The 16,578-nt window shown below is 37.3% G+C and overlaps 1 protein-coding gene across 1 annotated transcript; it reads left to right on the forward strand.

Moving 5' to 3' along the window:
- Window positions 1–1,512: 1,512 nt before the first annotated feature.
- On the forward strand, window positions 1,513–4,318 carry LOC111718435 (neurogenic locus notch homolog protein 3). Its single transcript, XM_023494024.1, has one exon. It carries the CDS (start codon window positions 1,576–1,578, stop codon window positions 4,024–4,026), a length of 2,451 nt encoding a protein of 816 aa, XP_023349792.1. The 5' UTR covers window positions 1,513–1,575; the 3' UTR covers window positions 4,027–4,318.
- Window positions 4,319–16,578: the final 12,260 nt, after the last annotated feature.

The raw sequence follows: 16,578 nt of genomic DNA on the forward strand, positions 1-16,578 counted from the left end.
ATAAAATAGAATTTAGTCTAAAAATTAATCTGCACTCTCCTCACTTGAATCTAGCATGATCATGATTGTTGACCATCTTTCATCAAATTTTGCAAATTAAGAAAAAATACTTAAATTTTTCTTTGGCGCTTCGCATATCGAATTTCTATAGAGAATTTCTAACAATTTTCTCGTTTTCGACTTTAAAAAAGGCAGTTATTCCTTATTTATTATCTGAAAAAAACCTGTATATATGTTACTTCTCATGAATATTACATATACCATTTAAGGTTACACAAACCTGACAACTCTAATACCACGAAATATGATAGGGATTATATCGGACTTTTAGGACTTTTGCAGACTATAAGAGGAAAACATGGATAAACCTCTTACTGGCAAAACAGGACTTAGGGATTTCTATCAGAAGGACTATTATGTATTATAGACAGACGAAAGAGAGTCAAGTACTGCCAGGAACAACTATTAACTACTAAGGATTGCACAGACCTACGATTAAGGAACTATAAAGTGGAAAAATATGACTAGTGGATAAATAACAAAAATATGACTAGTGGATAAATAACAAAAATTGCTGTTGACTGTAATACGGGACTTTATATACATAGTGAATATGAATCAGCCTGAAAACAGCGCTTTCTTTTTAAGAAAAAAAATTCGACAGGGGGGGCTAGCCCCCCACCCACCAAGCCCACAAAATCTAATTTCGCCCCCTCCCCTTCACAAAAGTACTAGTTGCGCTATTGAGCATATGATCAATGTAAGAAACAAACTCGTTTAAAAATATTGAGTTATTGCCACAAACTTCAATTTGTTTAGCCCTGCATCTTTGCCACCCGATGTCGTAGACCATAGATATTTCAAAGTGTGAATTCTTTTAGATTTAAAAGTCTAATTATGAATACAATACAATACAATATCAGGTTCCAAAGATATAGGAAATGGAAAATTTGAGTTTGTGGCAAAAATTCAGGTCTTTTTTCGTCTGGGAATTTTATGTTCGAAAAACTAAATCTAAACTTGGAAATGCTTTCTTATTTTTAAAACTAAGAATTTTCTGCCCAGAGACACTCTTATTTTATCATCCCAATCTGTAATAATGTGTTTAAAACTCTGGAAGAAAAAATGATTTGCAAATTAAATATTTTTTAATAATTTTTTTATTATCAATTAAAGGGCTTTAAAGTGCCTCCACTTGGTTGCGCCACAATTTTTCCAGAGAGAAAAGATTAGATTTCTACTACATCGAAAATTTTATTTTTACAATTCCAGAATTTATAATTGGTGAAAGATTTACCTAGAACAAATAATTAAAATAATTAATTTTCAATAAATTTAACCTACTGGAAATCAGAAGAGTGTAGGATGATGTTTAAATTCATGTTTATTGGGACAAACTGTATCATCTTCTCTAATAATATGATATCATAACTCTGATGTTTCTACCGCGCATTTACATAATGATCCAGGGGAGCTCGTTGCCAGCTCTCCCCCCCCCCACGCTCTGGAGATCTGAGCGCGGTTCAGAACTCACACGGCTGGAAGACAGGCAGGTTCTCTGTCTGTAGTTCCAACATGGAGAAATTATATTCGTCTCTAATCCTCATTCTACTAATCTCTTCTGTATCCGCGCAACATTTTATATCTGCAGAATGGCAGGCAGACCCTTTTATTGTTCGATCTGCCAGATACAACAGACAGTTTCAGAATCCTGGTAGCCATTGCTCCCCCTCACCCTGCGGGGAGAACACAGAGTGTATGGTCAACAACCAGGGGAACCCTATTTGTAGTTGTATATCCGGGTACGTGCCTAAACCTAGTCCTGTGGATGGATGTTGTCCTCCAGAGCAGAATTTAGGTTCTCCGGTTATACTTCAGAACAGGCTGGGAGGAGGTCCAGCACATCTTTCTCTAGGAGCTAGACAACAGTCCGATCCTTGTAGTCCTTCTCCATGTGGGCCTGGAACCACATGCTCCGTGAACCGGGATGGGAACCCAGAGTGTAGATGTCAACCTGGATACACCCCCAACCCTGACACTATCACCGGATGCAAACCAGAGTGTAACATCGACCCGGACTGTCGGATGGGTTTCGTTTGCAGATCCAATAGTTGTGCTAAGAAACCAGATCCATGTCAACCCAACCCATGTGGTCCTGGAGCAAGGTGTTCGGTTAACTCTGCAGGGAATGCTATATGTCAATGTGAGCCTGGATTGATCCCAAAACCTGATACAATTACTGGTTGTGGTCCAGAGTGCACCAGAGATCCAGACTGTCAAAGAGGTTTTGTTTGTCAGAGCCAAAGGTGTGTAGAAAAACCAGATCCCTGTGACCCTTCTCCATGTGGACCTGGAGCACAGTGCTCTGTCACAGGAACTGGAAATGCAATTTGTAGATGTGAATCAGGACTAATTCCAAACCCGGATACTATTACTGGTTGTAAACCCGAATGTATCCGGGATCCGGATTGTCAGTCTGGCTTTGTCTGCCAGAGTCAGAGATGTGTTGAAAGACCAGATCCTTGCTTCCCCTCTCCTTGTGGACCTGGAGCTGTGTGCACTGTAAACTTTGGTGGAAACCCAATCTGTAGATGTGAACCCGGATTAATTCCTAAACCTGATACTATTACAGGATGTGGACCAGAATGCATCCGGGATCCAGATTGTGAATCTGGATTCGTCTGTCAGAGCCAGAGGTGTGTGGTCAGACCTGATCCTTGCAACCCTTCTCCATGTGGACCAAACACCAACTGTATGGAGAACACTCTTGGAAACCCGATTTGTCGATGTTTACCAGGGTACCTACCCATGCCGGACACCATCTCCGGTTGTAAACGAGAATGTGAGGTTGATCCAGACTGTAGGAATGGATTTATCTGTCAGAGCTACCTGTGTGTAGAGAAACCTAATCCCTGTGATCCATCTCCTTGTGGTCCAAACACTGAATGTTCCATCACCTCCTCAGGAAACCCAATTTGTCGTTGTCTGCCGACCTATATTCCTAAACCGGACACTATTACAGGTTGTTCTAGGGAGTGTGAGACGGATAGGGAATGTAACGGAGACAATATTTGCCAGAACTATCAATGTGTTCCTAGACCAGATCCCTGCCAACCTACTCCATGTGGTCCCAATACAGAGTGCAATGCAAACAGACAAGGCAACCCTGTATGTACTTGTCTACCTGGATACTCTCCTCAACCTGACACAATCACAGGATGCACCAGAATTGAGGCTAGAACTCCACCACCAGATCCATGCAGTCCTTCTCCATGTGGTAGGAACACTAGGTGTGAGGTAAATAGGTTGGGAAACCCTGTTTGTCAATGTCTCGTTGGATATATCCCAATGCCGGATACAATCACAGGATGTGAAGAAGAACCAAATCCCTGTGATCCTAATCCTTGTGGTCCTGGAGCTGATTGTAGAGCTCAGGGTAGGCAAGCTGTGTGCTCGTGTCCTGCTGGATATAAAGGAGACCCCTATGCGTTCTGTAAGCGCGGAGACTGTGAATATGATCGCGAATGCTCCAGTAGCCTCGCTTGCTTTGATTACAATTGCCGAGATCCTTGTATTGGAACATGTGGACGTAACGCAAACTGTGAGGTTCGAGATCATCGTCCTATCTGCTCTTGTCCTCAGGGGTTCACCGGAGACCCACTTTCATCCTGCGACCGTCAGATTGTTGTTGGAGGCCGTCAGACCGCACCCGTTAGACAAGAACCTCGTCAAAGTATAGTGATCGGTCAGCAGTATAGTCAACTGAGAGATGAGCCGGTCAGTCGGAGTGTGGTTGGAGGCAGGTATACTCCAAAGATAGAGGAACCATTAGCTAGACATGTAGTAGGGAGCAGATACACCAGCTCAGGGGGCTCAGGTGGACCTTGTGGTTCGTCCTGCAGTCAGGGACGATCAGCTCCAAGCTCCGTGGTTGTGGTCGGATCAGGAGGAAGAAGAAAGAGAGATTTGAGAGCATTAGCTACTATATTTCAACTTACTAAGTTTTTTGCAACAGTAGGCAGATAAACAGAAGAAGAGATATAACACAATAGACAATTAATACTTTCAGCGCCTCACCACCCCCCTCCCGTTCTTTGGGAAGGGTCTCTTAATAATAATATAATGTGATATGAATGACAGTAGATTAATGCCGAATATGAATTCACTAATATTGCTCACCGAACCGAACTAGAAAAAATAAAAAAAGCGTATAATTATTCATCCTGTTTTTTTAGCACGTGTTTCCTGTCATGCTTCTGATTAATTGTAGTTCTTTACAATTTTCACAATTAAAATAAATTTGCATTGTCTTCATTCAGCCAAGGAAACTAAACAACTAAATACAATGAGAACCAGAAAAATGTAAAAAAAAAAGACGACATTAGGCTTACTTCTAACTTAATTAATCACTTTTTAAGTGAAATGGGTCTGTTACACTGCACAATTGACGTGTCTCGTGTTCATTGGACTAATTAAAGAGTCTAACAGTCGTCTTCTATAACTTTCTGGTTTTCACTGTATTCCTGCAAAGGATTTTAGAATGTTGTTTATAGAAAAAGTAAGTTTCACTAAACATGATAATACATTTTTCTATCTGATTAAATTTTTTGAAATAAAAATCAATTGTTTTATCATCAAATTATAAATCTTTGTCATTACTTTGAGATACAAAGAAGTAAGACCTAATTATGGAAATCACAAATGTATATAGAAAATAAATATCAAAGATTCATCTCTCCGTTCTCAGGTTTAGTTGGACATTCTGCAGTTTTTAATTGTATATCTAGGATGTTTAGATGAATACTAACTGGCAACAAGACAGGGTCGAAACTAGAACTTTTTAATGGACGGGGAGGGGNATAGGAGAAATTAAGCTTTTCATATTCCCTGAGAGGGGTTAGTCATTTCAATATTTGAAAAGAGGAAAAAGTAAGATTTTATTTGAAATTATGAGAGAAGCTCGAAAATAATATTTAAGAGATTATGTAAAACTATTCTTAGCAGAGCCGAGAGGGGGTAAATTAGGTTCGCCCCGCCATAGTTGCACCACTGCAACAATCTTTTTTTCTTTATTATGTTCCAGCAAATTCTATTTGGTTAGAATTTTAAAAACTCGTTTTCCGCTTTACAGAGAATATCAGAAATAGATTTTTATTTAGTTTTCTCTGAAAAACTACTTTAAAAATTTCCAAAAATAATCAAATATAATGATTTATTTTTTTTCATTTCACTAAAAATGATATTCCAATTGTTTTAATTTTGTGATGTGTTTCTACTAGAACTTTAGTACAGGGATACCCACAAATGATGAGACTAGAACTTTAGTACAAGGATACCCACAAAGGATGAGACTTAAACTTTAGTACAGGGATACCCACAAAGGATGAGATTTTAACAACTATCTAAAACTTGTTGTTTGAAGTTCAATTCAATGATGAATTTGCTAATTATAATTAGGCCAAGAAAGAAACAAGTTTGACATATAAAAAAAAAGTTTTAAATGTCATAAAGTCGTCGTTGAAGTCTCATATTTTGTACGTATCCCTCACCGTCAAGCAAGCACTAATCTGTATTGTTCTCAGTTCGATCATTTTCCCCAGCAAGCTGTCACTTTCGATCCCAATTTGACTTATTAAACAAACAAAAAACAATTTTATACTTTGTCGTTTCTGGTGCGTATTTACATTAGAAAGATAAAACACTGTAAGATTCACGCTTGTTGAATCATAGATCAAACGCGATTGAGTTGAAATTGAAGAAACCAAACGCATCTAGCTCGGGTTAAACTAGGGTTAAACTAAGGTTAAACTAGGGTGACAGATAAAGTTAATTTCAATTGGATATGTTTAAAGGTCAGACCACAAAATGTATGAGTCTAGGGCTGGGCGCTTTCCGACTTTTTGGAAATCGTTCCGTTCCGTTCTAGAACAAAGGCCTTTAGCTAGATCGTTCCGTTCTCGTTCCTTTTTTCACTGGTTCTGTTCTCGTTCCGTTCCGTCCCGTTCTAAGTCAAAGAGAAAAGAGGTTGTTAGATGTTGATTTTAAGAAAAATAAAGTTCCTCACGACCGAAAAGGATCATTTCTGGTTTGTGCAATGTATATTTTTTGTAAAGAACGCGTTCCTGATTTTAAACGTTCTTTTAAGCTAATATCCGTTCTTTCCATTTCGTTCCGTTCTTCTCCGTATCATTCCAATATTTTTAAGAACGCGTCTTTGCGTTCCGTTCTTTTTTTAAAACGATGGGATCGTTCTTGATAGTTCTTTTCGTTCTTGTGAAAGAATGATTGTTCTTCAAGAACGACGTCCACATCTCACAAGAAACACTGAAACTTTAGAAAAAATCCTTCATGTATATTTTAGAGAGAAGAAACCATAAAATGATGACATAAAAATATTTTTTACTTGAATATCCAGAGCTCTTTTTTAAATTAAAAATTCTATTTTATTGTTTTAATTAGCTTCCATGATTTGTATTTTTTCAAAGTTCTTGTTGTACAATGTACAAATATAATTGTACAATTATACTTATTAAGAGATCAATGGCGGCTATTTCTGTATTTTGAGGAAGGACTAAATGGTAATCAAACATTTATTTATAAACGTTATTTAGAATTGTTCTATACTGCAATCTCAGAAATATCATGACCTTTCAGAGGGGTATAGTACATATACCCCTCTACATATACATAGATATGCAAACAGGTAGAAACCTTCTTCCTAAATATTTGTCCCTTTACTACAGGGAGAAAGAAGAGACATCTGTATTAGCTTAATGTTTACTTTCTATATTCCTGCTGCCATCTGTAGGAAATATGTATTTTGATAGTTCAAATTCTCTACTTATGGAGTTGCTATCTGAGACAGGTTGATCAATTAATTTAAATTGTTAGGTAGGTGCCAAGGTATGATTTATGCATGAAGAATTCGTCGTTGTCTATAATAACCAACCAAACGATAGAATATTTGTTAAAAACATAAAAAAAATATTATTATCAGAAGAAAAAACTTAATGTACAAATTATATCTTTGTCTTGTCAATTCCCCACCATTGTTTTATTTGTATTGGCTTTATTACGTACAATTTTCAATTTACATTGTCGATACTATATGTACACATATTGAGTTTTCATGCATAAACAATTCCTGGAGAGGATAAACATGTGTAAAACTATAGATGGTTCTGCTAATCAACCTAATATAAGATCTCAAAATGTCTACCTACTTTCAAATCTACGTAAATTTCATCTATGATTGGAGCATTTCTACTTTATTCGCTTTAAATACAGGGTTACCAACAAAGAAAAATAAGCCATTAAAGCAAAATGAACATGGATTCATATGTTTGAAACTCGTGGTTCGTCTTGAGTTCTAGTTTTAAGAACATAAAATTTACAATTTACAACTTCACAGAAGGTGGTATAGTTGATTTTTAGCAATCAACCTTATTTTATGAGTTAATGCTCGTTCTCATGAAGGAATTATTGACGTAATGTTAAGATACAGGGTGTCTCACGATTCATGACAGTACCAAATTCAAATAATATAAATTTAATGGGACACCCTGTATTCCTATCATAAAGTGCAAACACTCTGCAGTTGTAATGAATTCTCGACGAACTTTTGTAAAATGCACAATAATGCATATTTAAGAAATACCACCAAATTGCAAGTGCATAATGCATAAAAAACATCCTTACCGGCATAATATCCGCTTCATATTGATGTATCCTACACTAATATATTTCCTACTTCGCTGTATCATACTCCTCTGTATCCTACTCCTCTGTATCCTAACCCTCTCTATCTTTACTCCTCTGTATTCTACTCCTTTGTATCCTACTCCTCTTTATTCTTCTCTTCTGTATCCTTCTCCCTTGTATTCTGCTACTCTGTATCCTACCTTTGTATCCTACTCATCTGTATCTCTCCCCTTTCTATCATACTCCTCTGTACACTACTCCTCTGTATCCTTCTTCTCTGTATCCTACTTCTCTGTTTCCTACTCCTCTGTTCCAACTTCTCTCTATTCTACTTCTCTCTATTCTACTTCTCTCTATTCTACTTCTCTGTATCCTACTCCCCTGTATTCTGCTCCTCTGTACCCTACTCCTCTGTATCCTACTTCTCTGTATCCTACTACTCTATATCCTACTCCTCTGTATCCTACTCCTCTGCATCCTACTCCTCTGTATCCTACTCCTCTGTATCCTACTCATCTTTATTCTACTCCTCCGTATCCTATTCCTTTATATCCTACTCCTCTGTATCTCTCCCCTCTGTATCATACTCCTCTGTATCCTACTCCTCTTTATTCTACTCCTCTGTATCATACTCCATTGTATCCTACTTCTCTATATCATACTCCTCCGTATCCTAATCCTCTGTATCCTACTCCTCTGTATCCTACTCCTCTGTGTCCTACTCCTCTGTATCCTACTCCTCTGTTTCCTACTCCTCTGTATCCTACCCCTCTGTATTCTACTCCTCTGTATCCAACTCCTCTGTACCCTAGTCCTCAGTATCCTACTCCTCTGTATCCTACTGCTCTGTATCCTAATCCTCTTATCCTACTCTTCTGTATCCTACTCCTCTGTATCCTTCTCCTCTGTATCCTACTCCTCTGTATCCTGCTACTCCCCAGTTTATACTACCCTACTGTATTCTACTCATCTCTATATTTATTCCTCTGTATCATACTCCTCTGTATCCAACTCCTCTGTATTCTACTCCTCTGTATCCTACTCCTCTGTATCCTACTCCTCTGCATCCTACTCCTCTGTATCCTACTGCTCTGTATCCTAATCCTCTGTATCCTACTCTTATGTTTCCTACTACCCAGTATATACTACCCCTTTGTATCCTACTCCACTCTATATTTATTTCTCTTTATCATACTTCTCTGCATCCTACCCCTCTTTTTATTTTTACTCCTCTGTATCCTACTCCTCTGTATTCTACTCCTCTGTATCCAACTCCTCTGTATCCTACTCCTCAGTATCCTACTCCTCAGTATCATACTCCTCTGTATCCTACTTCTCTGTATCCTACTCCTCTGTATCCTACTCCTGTGTATTCTACTCCTCTGTATCCAACTCCTCTGTATCCTACTCCTCTGTATCCTACTCCTCTGTATCCTGCTACTCCCCAGTTTATACTACCCTACTGTATCCTACTCATCTCTATATTTATTCCTCTGTATCATACTCCTCTGTATCCAACTCCTCTGTATTCTACTCCTCTGTATCCTACTCCTCTGTATCCTACTCCTCTGTATCCTGCTACTCCCCAGTTTATACTACCCTACTGTATCCTACTCCTCTCTATATTTATTCTTCTGTATCCTACTCCTCTGTATCTTACTCCTTAGTATCATACTCCTCTGTATCTTTACTCCTCTGTATCCTACTACTTTGTATCCTACTCCTCTCTATTCTTCTCTTCTGTATCCTACTCCCTTGTATTCTGCTACCCTGTATCCTACCTTTGTATCCTACTAATCTGTATCTCTCCCCTTTCTATCAAACTCCTCTGTATACTTCTTCTCTGTATCCTACTTTTCTGTTTCCTACTCCTCTGTTCCAACTCCTCTCTATTCTTCTTCTCTGTATCCTACTCCTCTGTATCCTACTCCTCTGTATCCTACTCCTCTGTATCCTACTCCTCTGTATCCTACTCCTCTGTATCCTACTCCTCTGTGTTCTACTCCTCTGTATCCTACTCATCTGTATCCTACTCCTCTGTATCCTACTCCTCTGTATTCTACTCCTCTGTATCCTACTCCTCACTATCCTACTCCTCTGTATCCTACTCCTCTGTATCCTACTCCTCAGTATTCTACTCCTCTTTATTCTACTCCTCTGTATTCTACTCCTTTATATTCTATTCCTCTTTATCTCTCCCCTCTGTATCCTACTCCTCTGTATCTCTCCCCTCTGTATCATACTTCTCTGTATCCTACTCCTCTTTATTCTACTCCTCTGTATCCTACTCCCCTGTATCCTACTTCTCTATATCCTACGCCTCTGTATCTCTCCCTTCTGTACTCCTTTCTCCTGTTTAATTCTAAATCCCATAAATTCCTGATGAGCTATGAACCTGAAACCTCTAAGACGGGTTGTCCTTGGGTGGATGTTACACATGGTTAGGTTCTGTTAAAAGAGATAGATAACAATATGGCAATATTAAAAAAACCTTAATTGGTTTACCGCAATAAATAAATGACATGTTGAGGTTTTGCAGGAATGACAAAAGGATGAAATACTGCATATATTTATTATAACAAAACAAAATAAAACATAAACATTATAAACTTTGTGTGCTGGGTTGCCCCCCCCCCTTACGATCCTTTCTTCTTCTTTTCCTCTCTATTCTTTCATACCTTTTCTCTATATACTACTTTTCCTTTTCCTCCTTTTCCTTTAGTTATAAATTGTTTTATTCTATTTGGTTTTATTTGAATTAAACAATGAACATGGATGTATCGCTGCAGAAGGGCCTCTCATTAAAAAAAAACCAACAATGGTTAGAGATGCCCTGGCTAAATTAAAATGTAAAAATTGTGCAATTGTTATTGTTTTTAATTAAATATTTAGTCAAAATATATCTATTTATCTATCTATCTAAAGCATACATTTAACAAATCCTACAGGGGTTACAAACAGTGGATCAGGGTTACCAACAAAGGATCAGGATTACCCAAAAAGGATCAGGGTTACCCACAGAGGATCATGGTTACCCACAAAGGATCATGGTTACCCACAAAGGATCATGGTTACCCACAAAGGATCAGGGTTACCCACAAAGGATCAGGGTTACCCACAGAGGATCAGGGTTACCCAAAAAGGACCAGAGTTAACCACAAAGAATTAGAGTTAACCACAAAGAATAAGGGTTACCCGCAAACGATCAGGGTTACCCACAAAGGATCAGGGTTACCCACAAAGGACCAGGGTTACCCACAAACGATCAGGGTTACCCACAAAGGACCAGGGTTACCCACAAACGATCAGGGTTACCCACAAAGGATCAGAGTTAACCACAAAGGACCAGGGTTACCCACAAACGATCAGGGTTACCCACAAAGGACCAGGGTTACCCACAAACGATCAGGGTTACCCACAAAGGATCAGAGTTAACCACAAAGGACCAGGGTTACCCACAAACGATCAGGGTTACCCACAAAGGACCAGGGTTACCCACAAACGATCAGGGTTACCCACAAAGGATCAGAGTTAACCACAAAGGACCAGGGTTACCCACAAACGATCAGGGTTACCCACAAAGGACCAGGGTTACCCACAAACGATCAGGGTTACCCACAAAGGATCAGAGTTAACCACAAAGGACCAGGGTTACCCACAAACGATCAGGGTTACCCACAAAGGACCAGGGTTACCCACAAACGATCAGGGTTACCCACAAAGGATCAGAGTTAACCACAAAGTATCAGGGTTACCCACAGAGGATCAGGGTTACCCACAGAGGATCAGGGTTAACCACAAAGTATCAGGGTTACCCACAAAGTATCAGGGTTACCCACAGAGGATCAGGGTTACCCACAGAGGATCAGGGTTATCCACAAAGGATCAGGGTTAACCACAAAGTATCAGGGTTACCCACAAAGGATCAGGGTTACCCAAAAAAGATCATCGTCATAGAAGTCTCATCTTTTGTGGGCAACCCTATAATTATTCTCAGAAAGAGCTATTTTTACTTGCTCCTATACAGAAGATGGGATAACTGATCTGGAATAAATACTAACTATAAAAAGACTTAATTATCTCATCATCTCAATTTTACATTGCCTTCAGGGTTTATCAGCACTATACTTAACTCTTAGAGGTGGGTAAGCGTAAGAAGAACCAAAATCATAATCAGTAAATTAAATCATCTTCAAATACTTAAAAATTTTACTCTTTCACGTTTAAATATTTTCAAACTAATGCATGCAGATTGCAAAATTCCACGGTCCAAATATGTCCATTTTAGTTTTTTTATGCACTAATTTTCTGTCTAAAACAATTAGTTTGTTTAAACCACCCTTTCTCTTTGCTTTGTTCCATTTATGTACCTTGAGTAGGTTTCTGACACACCTACTTATATCCGCCCACTTGGGTCTAACCTGTTTATATTCTGTACATTGCAACATCTGCTGGAAAAATAGAAAAATAAATAATTTCTCGTAAAACAATTTTCAATTAAAGTTCCATTACCATGGATTATTCAGGTTTTGTGGATCAGTAGAATTCCAGGTGTATTTTTGTTTTGTCTAAAGGAATATCTCAATTGTAATTCAGATTGGACCTTATTTAAAATCTTGGTATCCCGCGTATATAATAAAGCTCTTCGCTCATATATACATAAATGTATGTAAATGTATATACATTTTTTTGGGAACCCATGGGTACCCATGGGGGTAACATAGGCTAAAATAATTAGTTTTTTTTCAAACATTTTTTTATTAATTTATTTTTTCAAAAATTTTTTCCAAGGGCCCTACAGCTAGTAATCTATATAATAAAACAAGACATTCATATATATATATATGTTGCTTATAGCCGGCCAAACGGCTGGACCGAATGAGCTGAAATTTTTTGTGGACACTCATGGGTGGCCGGGGGTGTTTCAGGCAAAAAAAATCGAAATTAAAAAATTGTTGTGATTTAAATGTGAAATGTGCAATGATCAAGTTTAGCCAACCAATTGTATAATGAGGCTACATGGGTGTGCTTATTTAGGTTTTTCAGAAAACTTTTTTTAAGAACTATCTTGGTGGTTATCGTTCTGATATTTGGGAACCATAGATTAAGTATATTCAGTATTTATTTTTCTTGTTAGGAACACAATATATATTTTATAAAACCTTGGATATTTGATATTTCTATCAAACTAATTTGAATATCTCTACACTCATCCGCCCAGATTGGACGAATCCGTATAATCTTAGATTTTTATTCTCACGATTTGATCCACCCGTCAACAATACCATAGGTACCCGGGACCTAGATATTGCCAAAACCTGCAGATATAGGAGGGATCTAGGTATAATTAGATCTGGATACTATTAAATCACAAAGGTTGGATAAAAAGAAGGGATCTTAGTATAATTAGGACTGGATTACAGTGAATCCTACCGATTGGATAGAAAGAAGGGATATAGGAAAAATTAAAACTGGATACTAGTTAATCCGATAGGCTTGATTGGAGAGATCTAGGTATGATTAGGACTGAATACTAGTGAAACCTTATAGGTTGGATAGGAGGGATCAAGGTAAAATTAGAAATGGAAACTAGTGAATTCTACAGGTTGAATAGGTGGGATCTAGGTATAGTGGACTGGATACTAGTGAATCTTACAGGTTGAATAAGCAGGAGGGATCTAGGTATAAATTAGGACTGGATACTTGTGAATCCTACATGTTGGATAGGGAGGAGGGATCTAGATATAATTAGGACTGGATACTTGTGTATCCTACATGTTGGATAGGGAGGAAGGATCTAGGTATAAATATGACTGGATACTAATGTATCCTACAGGTTGGATATTGAGGAGAGATCTAGGTATAATTAGGACTGGATACTAATGTATCCTACAGGTTGGATTTGGATGAGAGATCTAGGTATAATTAAACTGGATACTAGTGAATCCTATGTTGAATAGGTATGAGGGATCTAGGTATAATTAGGACTGGATAGGCAGAGGTGTTCTTATTTTATCGTGTTCCACAATAAAATCAAAAGAATTTGATTGAGTTTTAAAGAAATTAAATAGAATATCAATAAATGAAAAATATCAATAACTAATTAGAAATAATAACGTGACTTTATCGCCCTACTATTAAACATAATTAATTTCACGACTAAAAGCGTTCATAAGTTTTGCTAAATTTTTCTAAGGACTACTTCTCGAAGTCTCAGCTGTAAAATATTTTTTTAATAGTTCACTTTATTTATACCGGATACATTTTTGGCCAGGTTGGCGCAAGTAAATCGTTGTAATGATGTAAGGCGTATTCTCCTGAAGGTGGATTAGCTTCGTAATCACAGCACAGGAATATCTGGAATATAGATCAGAGAAAAAAGACACTTATAGAGGCTCGGTTACCCAAAACAAACTTATTAAACGATGCAAAAACCGGTATATGTAAAAAAGTGAACTTTCAAAAAACAAATTATAGGACTGAGACTTCTATAAGTACCCCTGATATTTTTTAGCGAAACTTATTGATCACACCTCGTAAATAGATATTATTTGGGCTCATTCATTTATTGTTAGTTTTGTCATTGAAATTGTTGAACATGAACGGAACAAATGGAGTCAAAGTAAACAAAAACAAGTGTCACGTCAGGTTGTACATAATTCAACAATCAATCAATAAATCATAACGGAACCATGTTGGACATATTTGTTAGTATTTAAATGAGTTGGTTTGTGGGAGAGTCACGGATGCCACACCCGTACAATATACAGGGTGTACCACGAAACAGGACAGTTGGCGAGTGGTTTTGAATAACTTCTTCAGAATACTATATTAGATATTAAAGACTTTTTCCAGTTTATTTCGTTAGAAAAAGTTATTTACTCAAATATGTTTTAGTTTGAAATCAATTTTACTATGCTATGATCCTCCCAAGTTATTTTAAATTTATCTCTTTTGTATCAAAGAACTTAACAAATTATGGAAGAAGACATTTAGAATTATTCACCAACTGTCATGTTTAATGGGACACCCTTTACATTATACATCCGTACATTTATATACACCCTACCATCATAAATATTGGAATTTGACACAGTGGGGTCTGGTCTCAGACACTAACTTATAAGTCTACTTTGCCCTTCCCTTTTTACAAACAAAGACCTTTCATTCATTTACACCGCCGATACTTATCTTTTCTTTCAATCCAGGCATATTCATTCATTCTCTTATTTGATTCTTTCTCTCCGCTCTCTCCTGTCTTCTGTCTTCTCACGTGACCCCAGAGCAGGTTTATGAATGCTAAAAATTACAAACATTCATTTCAAACAAATTTTTTCTTTGTATAATTTGAAAATCCTCAAAATAAAATTTGGAATTATACGAATTTTTTTATTTTCATTTTATCGAAGAGAAAATGCTGATAGATTAAGCAACCATTAAAAGCTGAAAAAGAAGATGGGCGCAGTGTATAATATTTTCTCTTCTCTCAATATTTCTCTCCTTTTTTACATTCTCTATTTACTTATTTTAATCTCAATTATTCCCTCATCTCCCTAATCTGATTCTTTCTCTCCACTTCTTAATCTCATTCTTTCTCTCCACTCCTTAATCTCATTCTTTCTCTCCACTCCTTAATCTCATTCTTTCTCTTCGCTCCCTAATCTCATTCTTTCTCTCCGCTTCCTAATCTCATTCTTTCTCTCCGCTCCCTATTTTCATTCTTTCTCTCAGCTCCTTAATCTCATTCTTTCTCTCCGCTTCCTAATCTCATTCTTTCTCTCAGCTTCATAATCTCTTTCTCTCCGCACCCTTATCTCGTTATTTCTCTCTGCTCCCTAATCTCATACTTTCTCTCCGCTCCCTAATCTCTTTCTCTCCGCACCCTAATCTCTTTCTCTCCGTTCCCTAATCTCTTTCTCTCTTTACTTTAGAGTTTTCATCTGAGAAACTCTCCCCTACTATATCTAATTTCTTTTAACCACTTAAACCCGAGTAAAATCTAGCTGAATCCAATTCTAACGATTTTGCAAAATTCCCTGAATCAAATTTATTTTAAAGGGATTGTTCATGTAAAACTTGTTGACTTGACAATTTTAAAACAAAAATAAAAAACGCAAGTATGAGAAGGCGGAAAAGGAAAAGGAGGAGCAGGAGAGAGAGGAAATGAAGGAGGAGGAGGTGAAGAAGTAGAAGGAGGATAAGTAGGAGTAGAAGGAGGAGGAGTAGGAGGACAAAGAGGAGAAGGAGGAGGAGAAGGAGGAGGAGGAAGCGGAGGAGGAGGAGGAATTTTCCTCCGCTACATGTAGAAACCGAGAAGATGCGTTGGAAAGTTTCCCACCATGAGACCGCAATAATTCAGCTCAGCGTCATATGACAAATTACATATAATTATATACCTACACCTTCAGGTTGGGATAGGCAACATTTGAGGCCCGTTAATAAATATTCGAGGTCGATTTAAGTTAGCTTTCATTACATCATGCAAAATTATTGAAAAATAAAACAATTGGTAACATCTTTTTGAAAAAAAGTTTAGTCATACAGAAAAAATCTCAGTTTCTTTTACATCACCTTTAATGGCAAAACAACTTTGAAACGTTTAGAAAATTATCTCAAAACGAACCAACAGGATGTCCCATCCCATGTCCCACCTACAGAATGTCCAACAATATTGCATGATTACAAATTTGGATTTTTGGGACAAACAGAAAGTGTAAAAAAATCATTCGTTTTAAAAAGCACAAATAAAATAAACAAGATATTCATAGTAATATTCTGAAATTTTTTTTACGCCTAAGCTTGATGATAATCCAGCATGATATCGTACGCTCTCCAGAGCAAAAAGTAAAATATTAATATATCTTTAAATATGTTTTA

This window comes from Eurytemora carolleeae, unplaced genomic scaffold (assembly GCF_000591075.1).
Source record: "Eurytemora carolleeae unplaced genomic scaffold, Eaff_2.0 scaffold176, whole genome shotgun sequence".
Classification (NCBI taxonomy): domain Eukaryota; kingdom Metazoa; phylum Arthropoda; class Copepoda; order Calanoida; family Temoridae; genus Eurytemora; species Eurytemora carolleeae.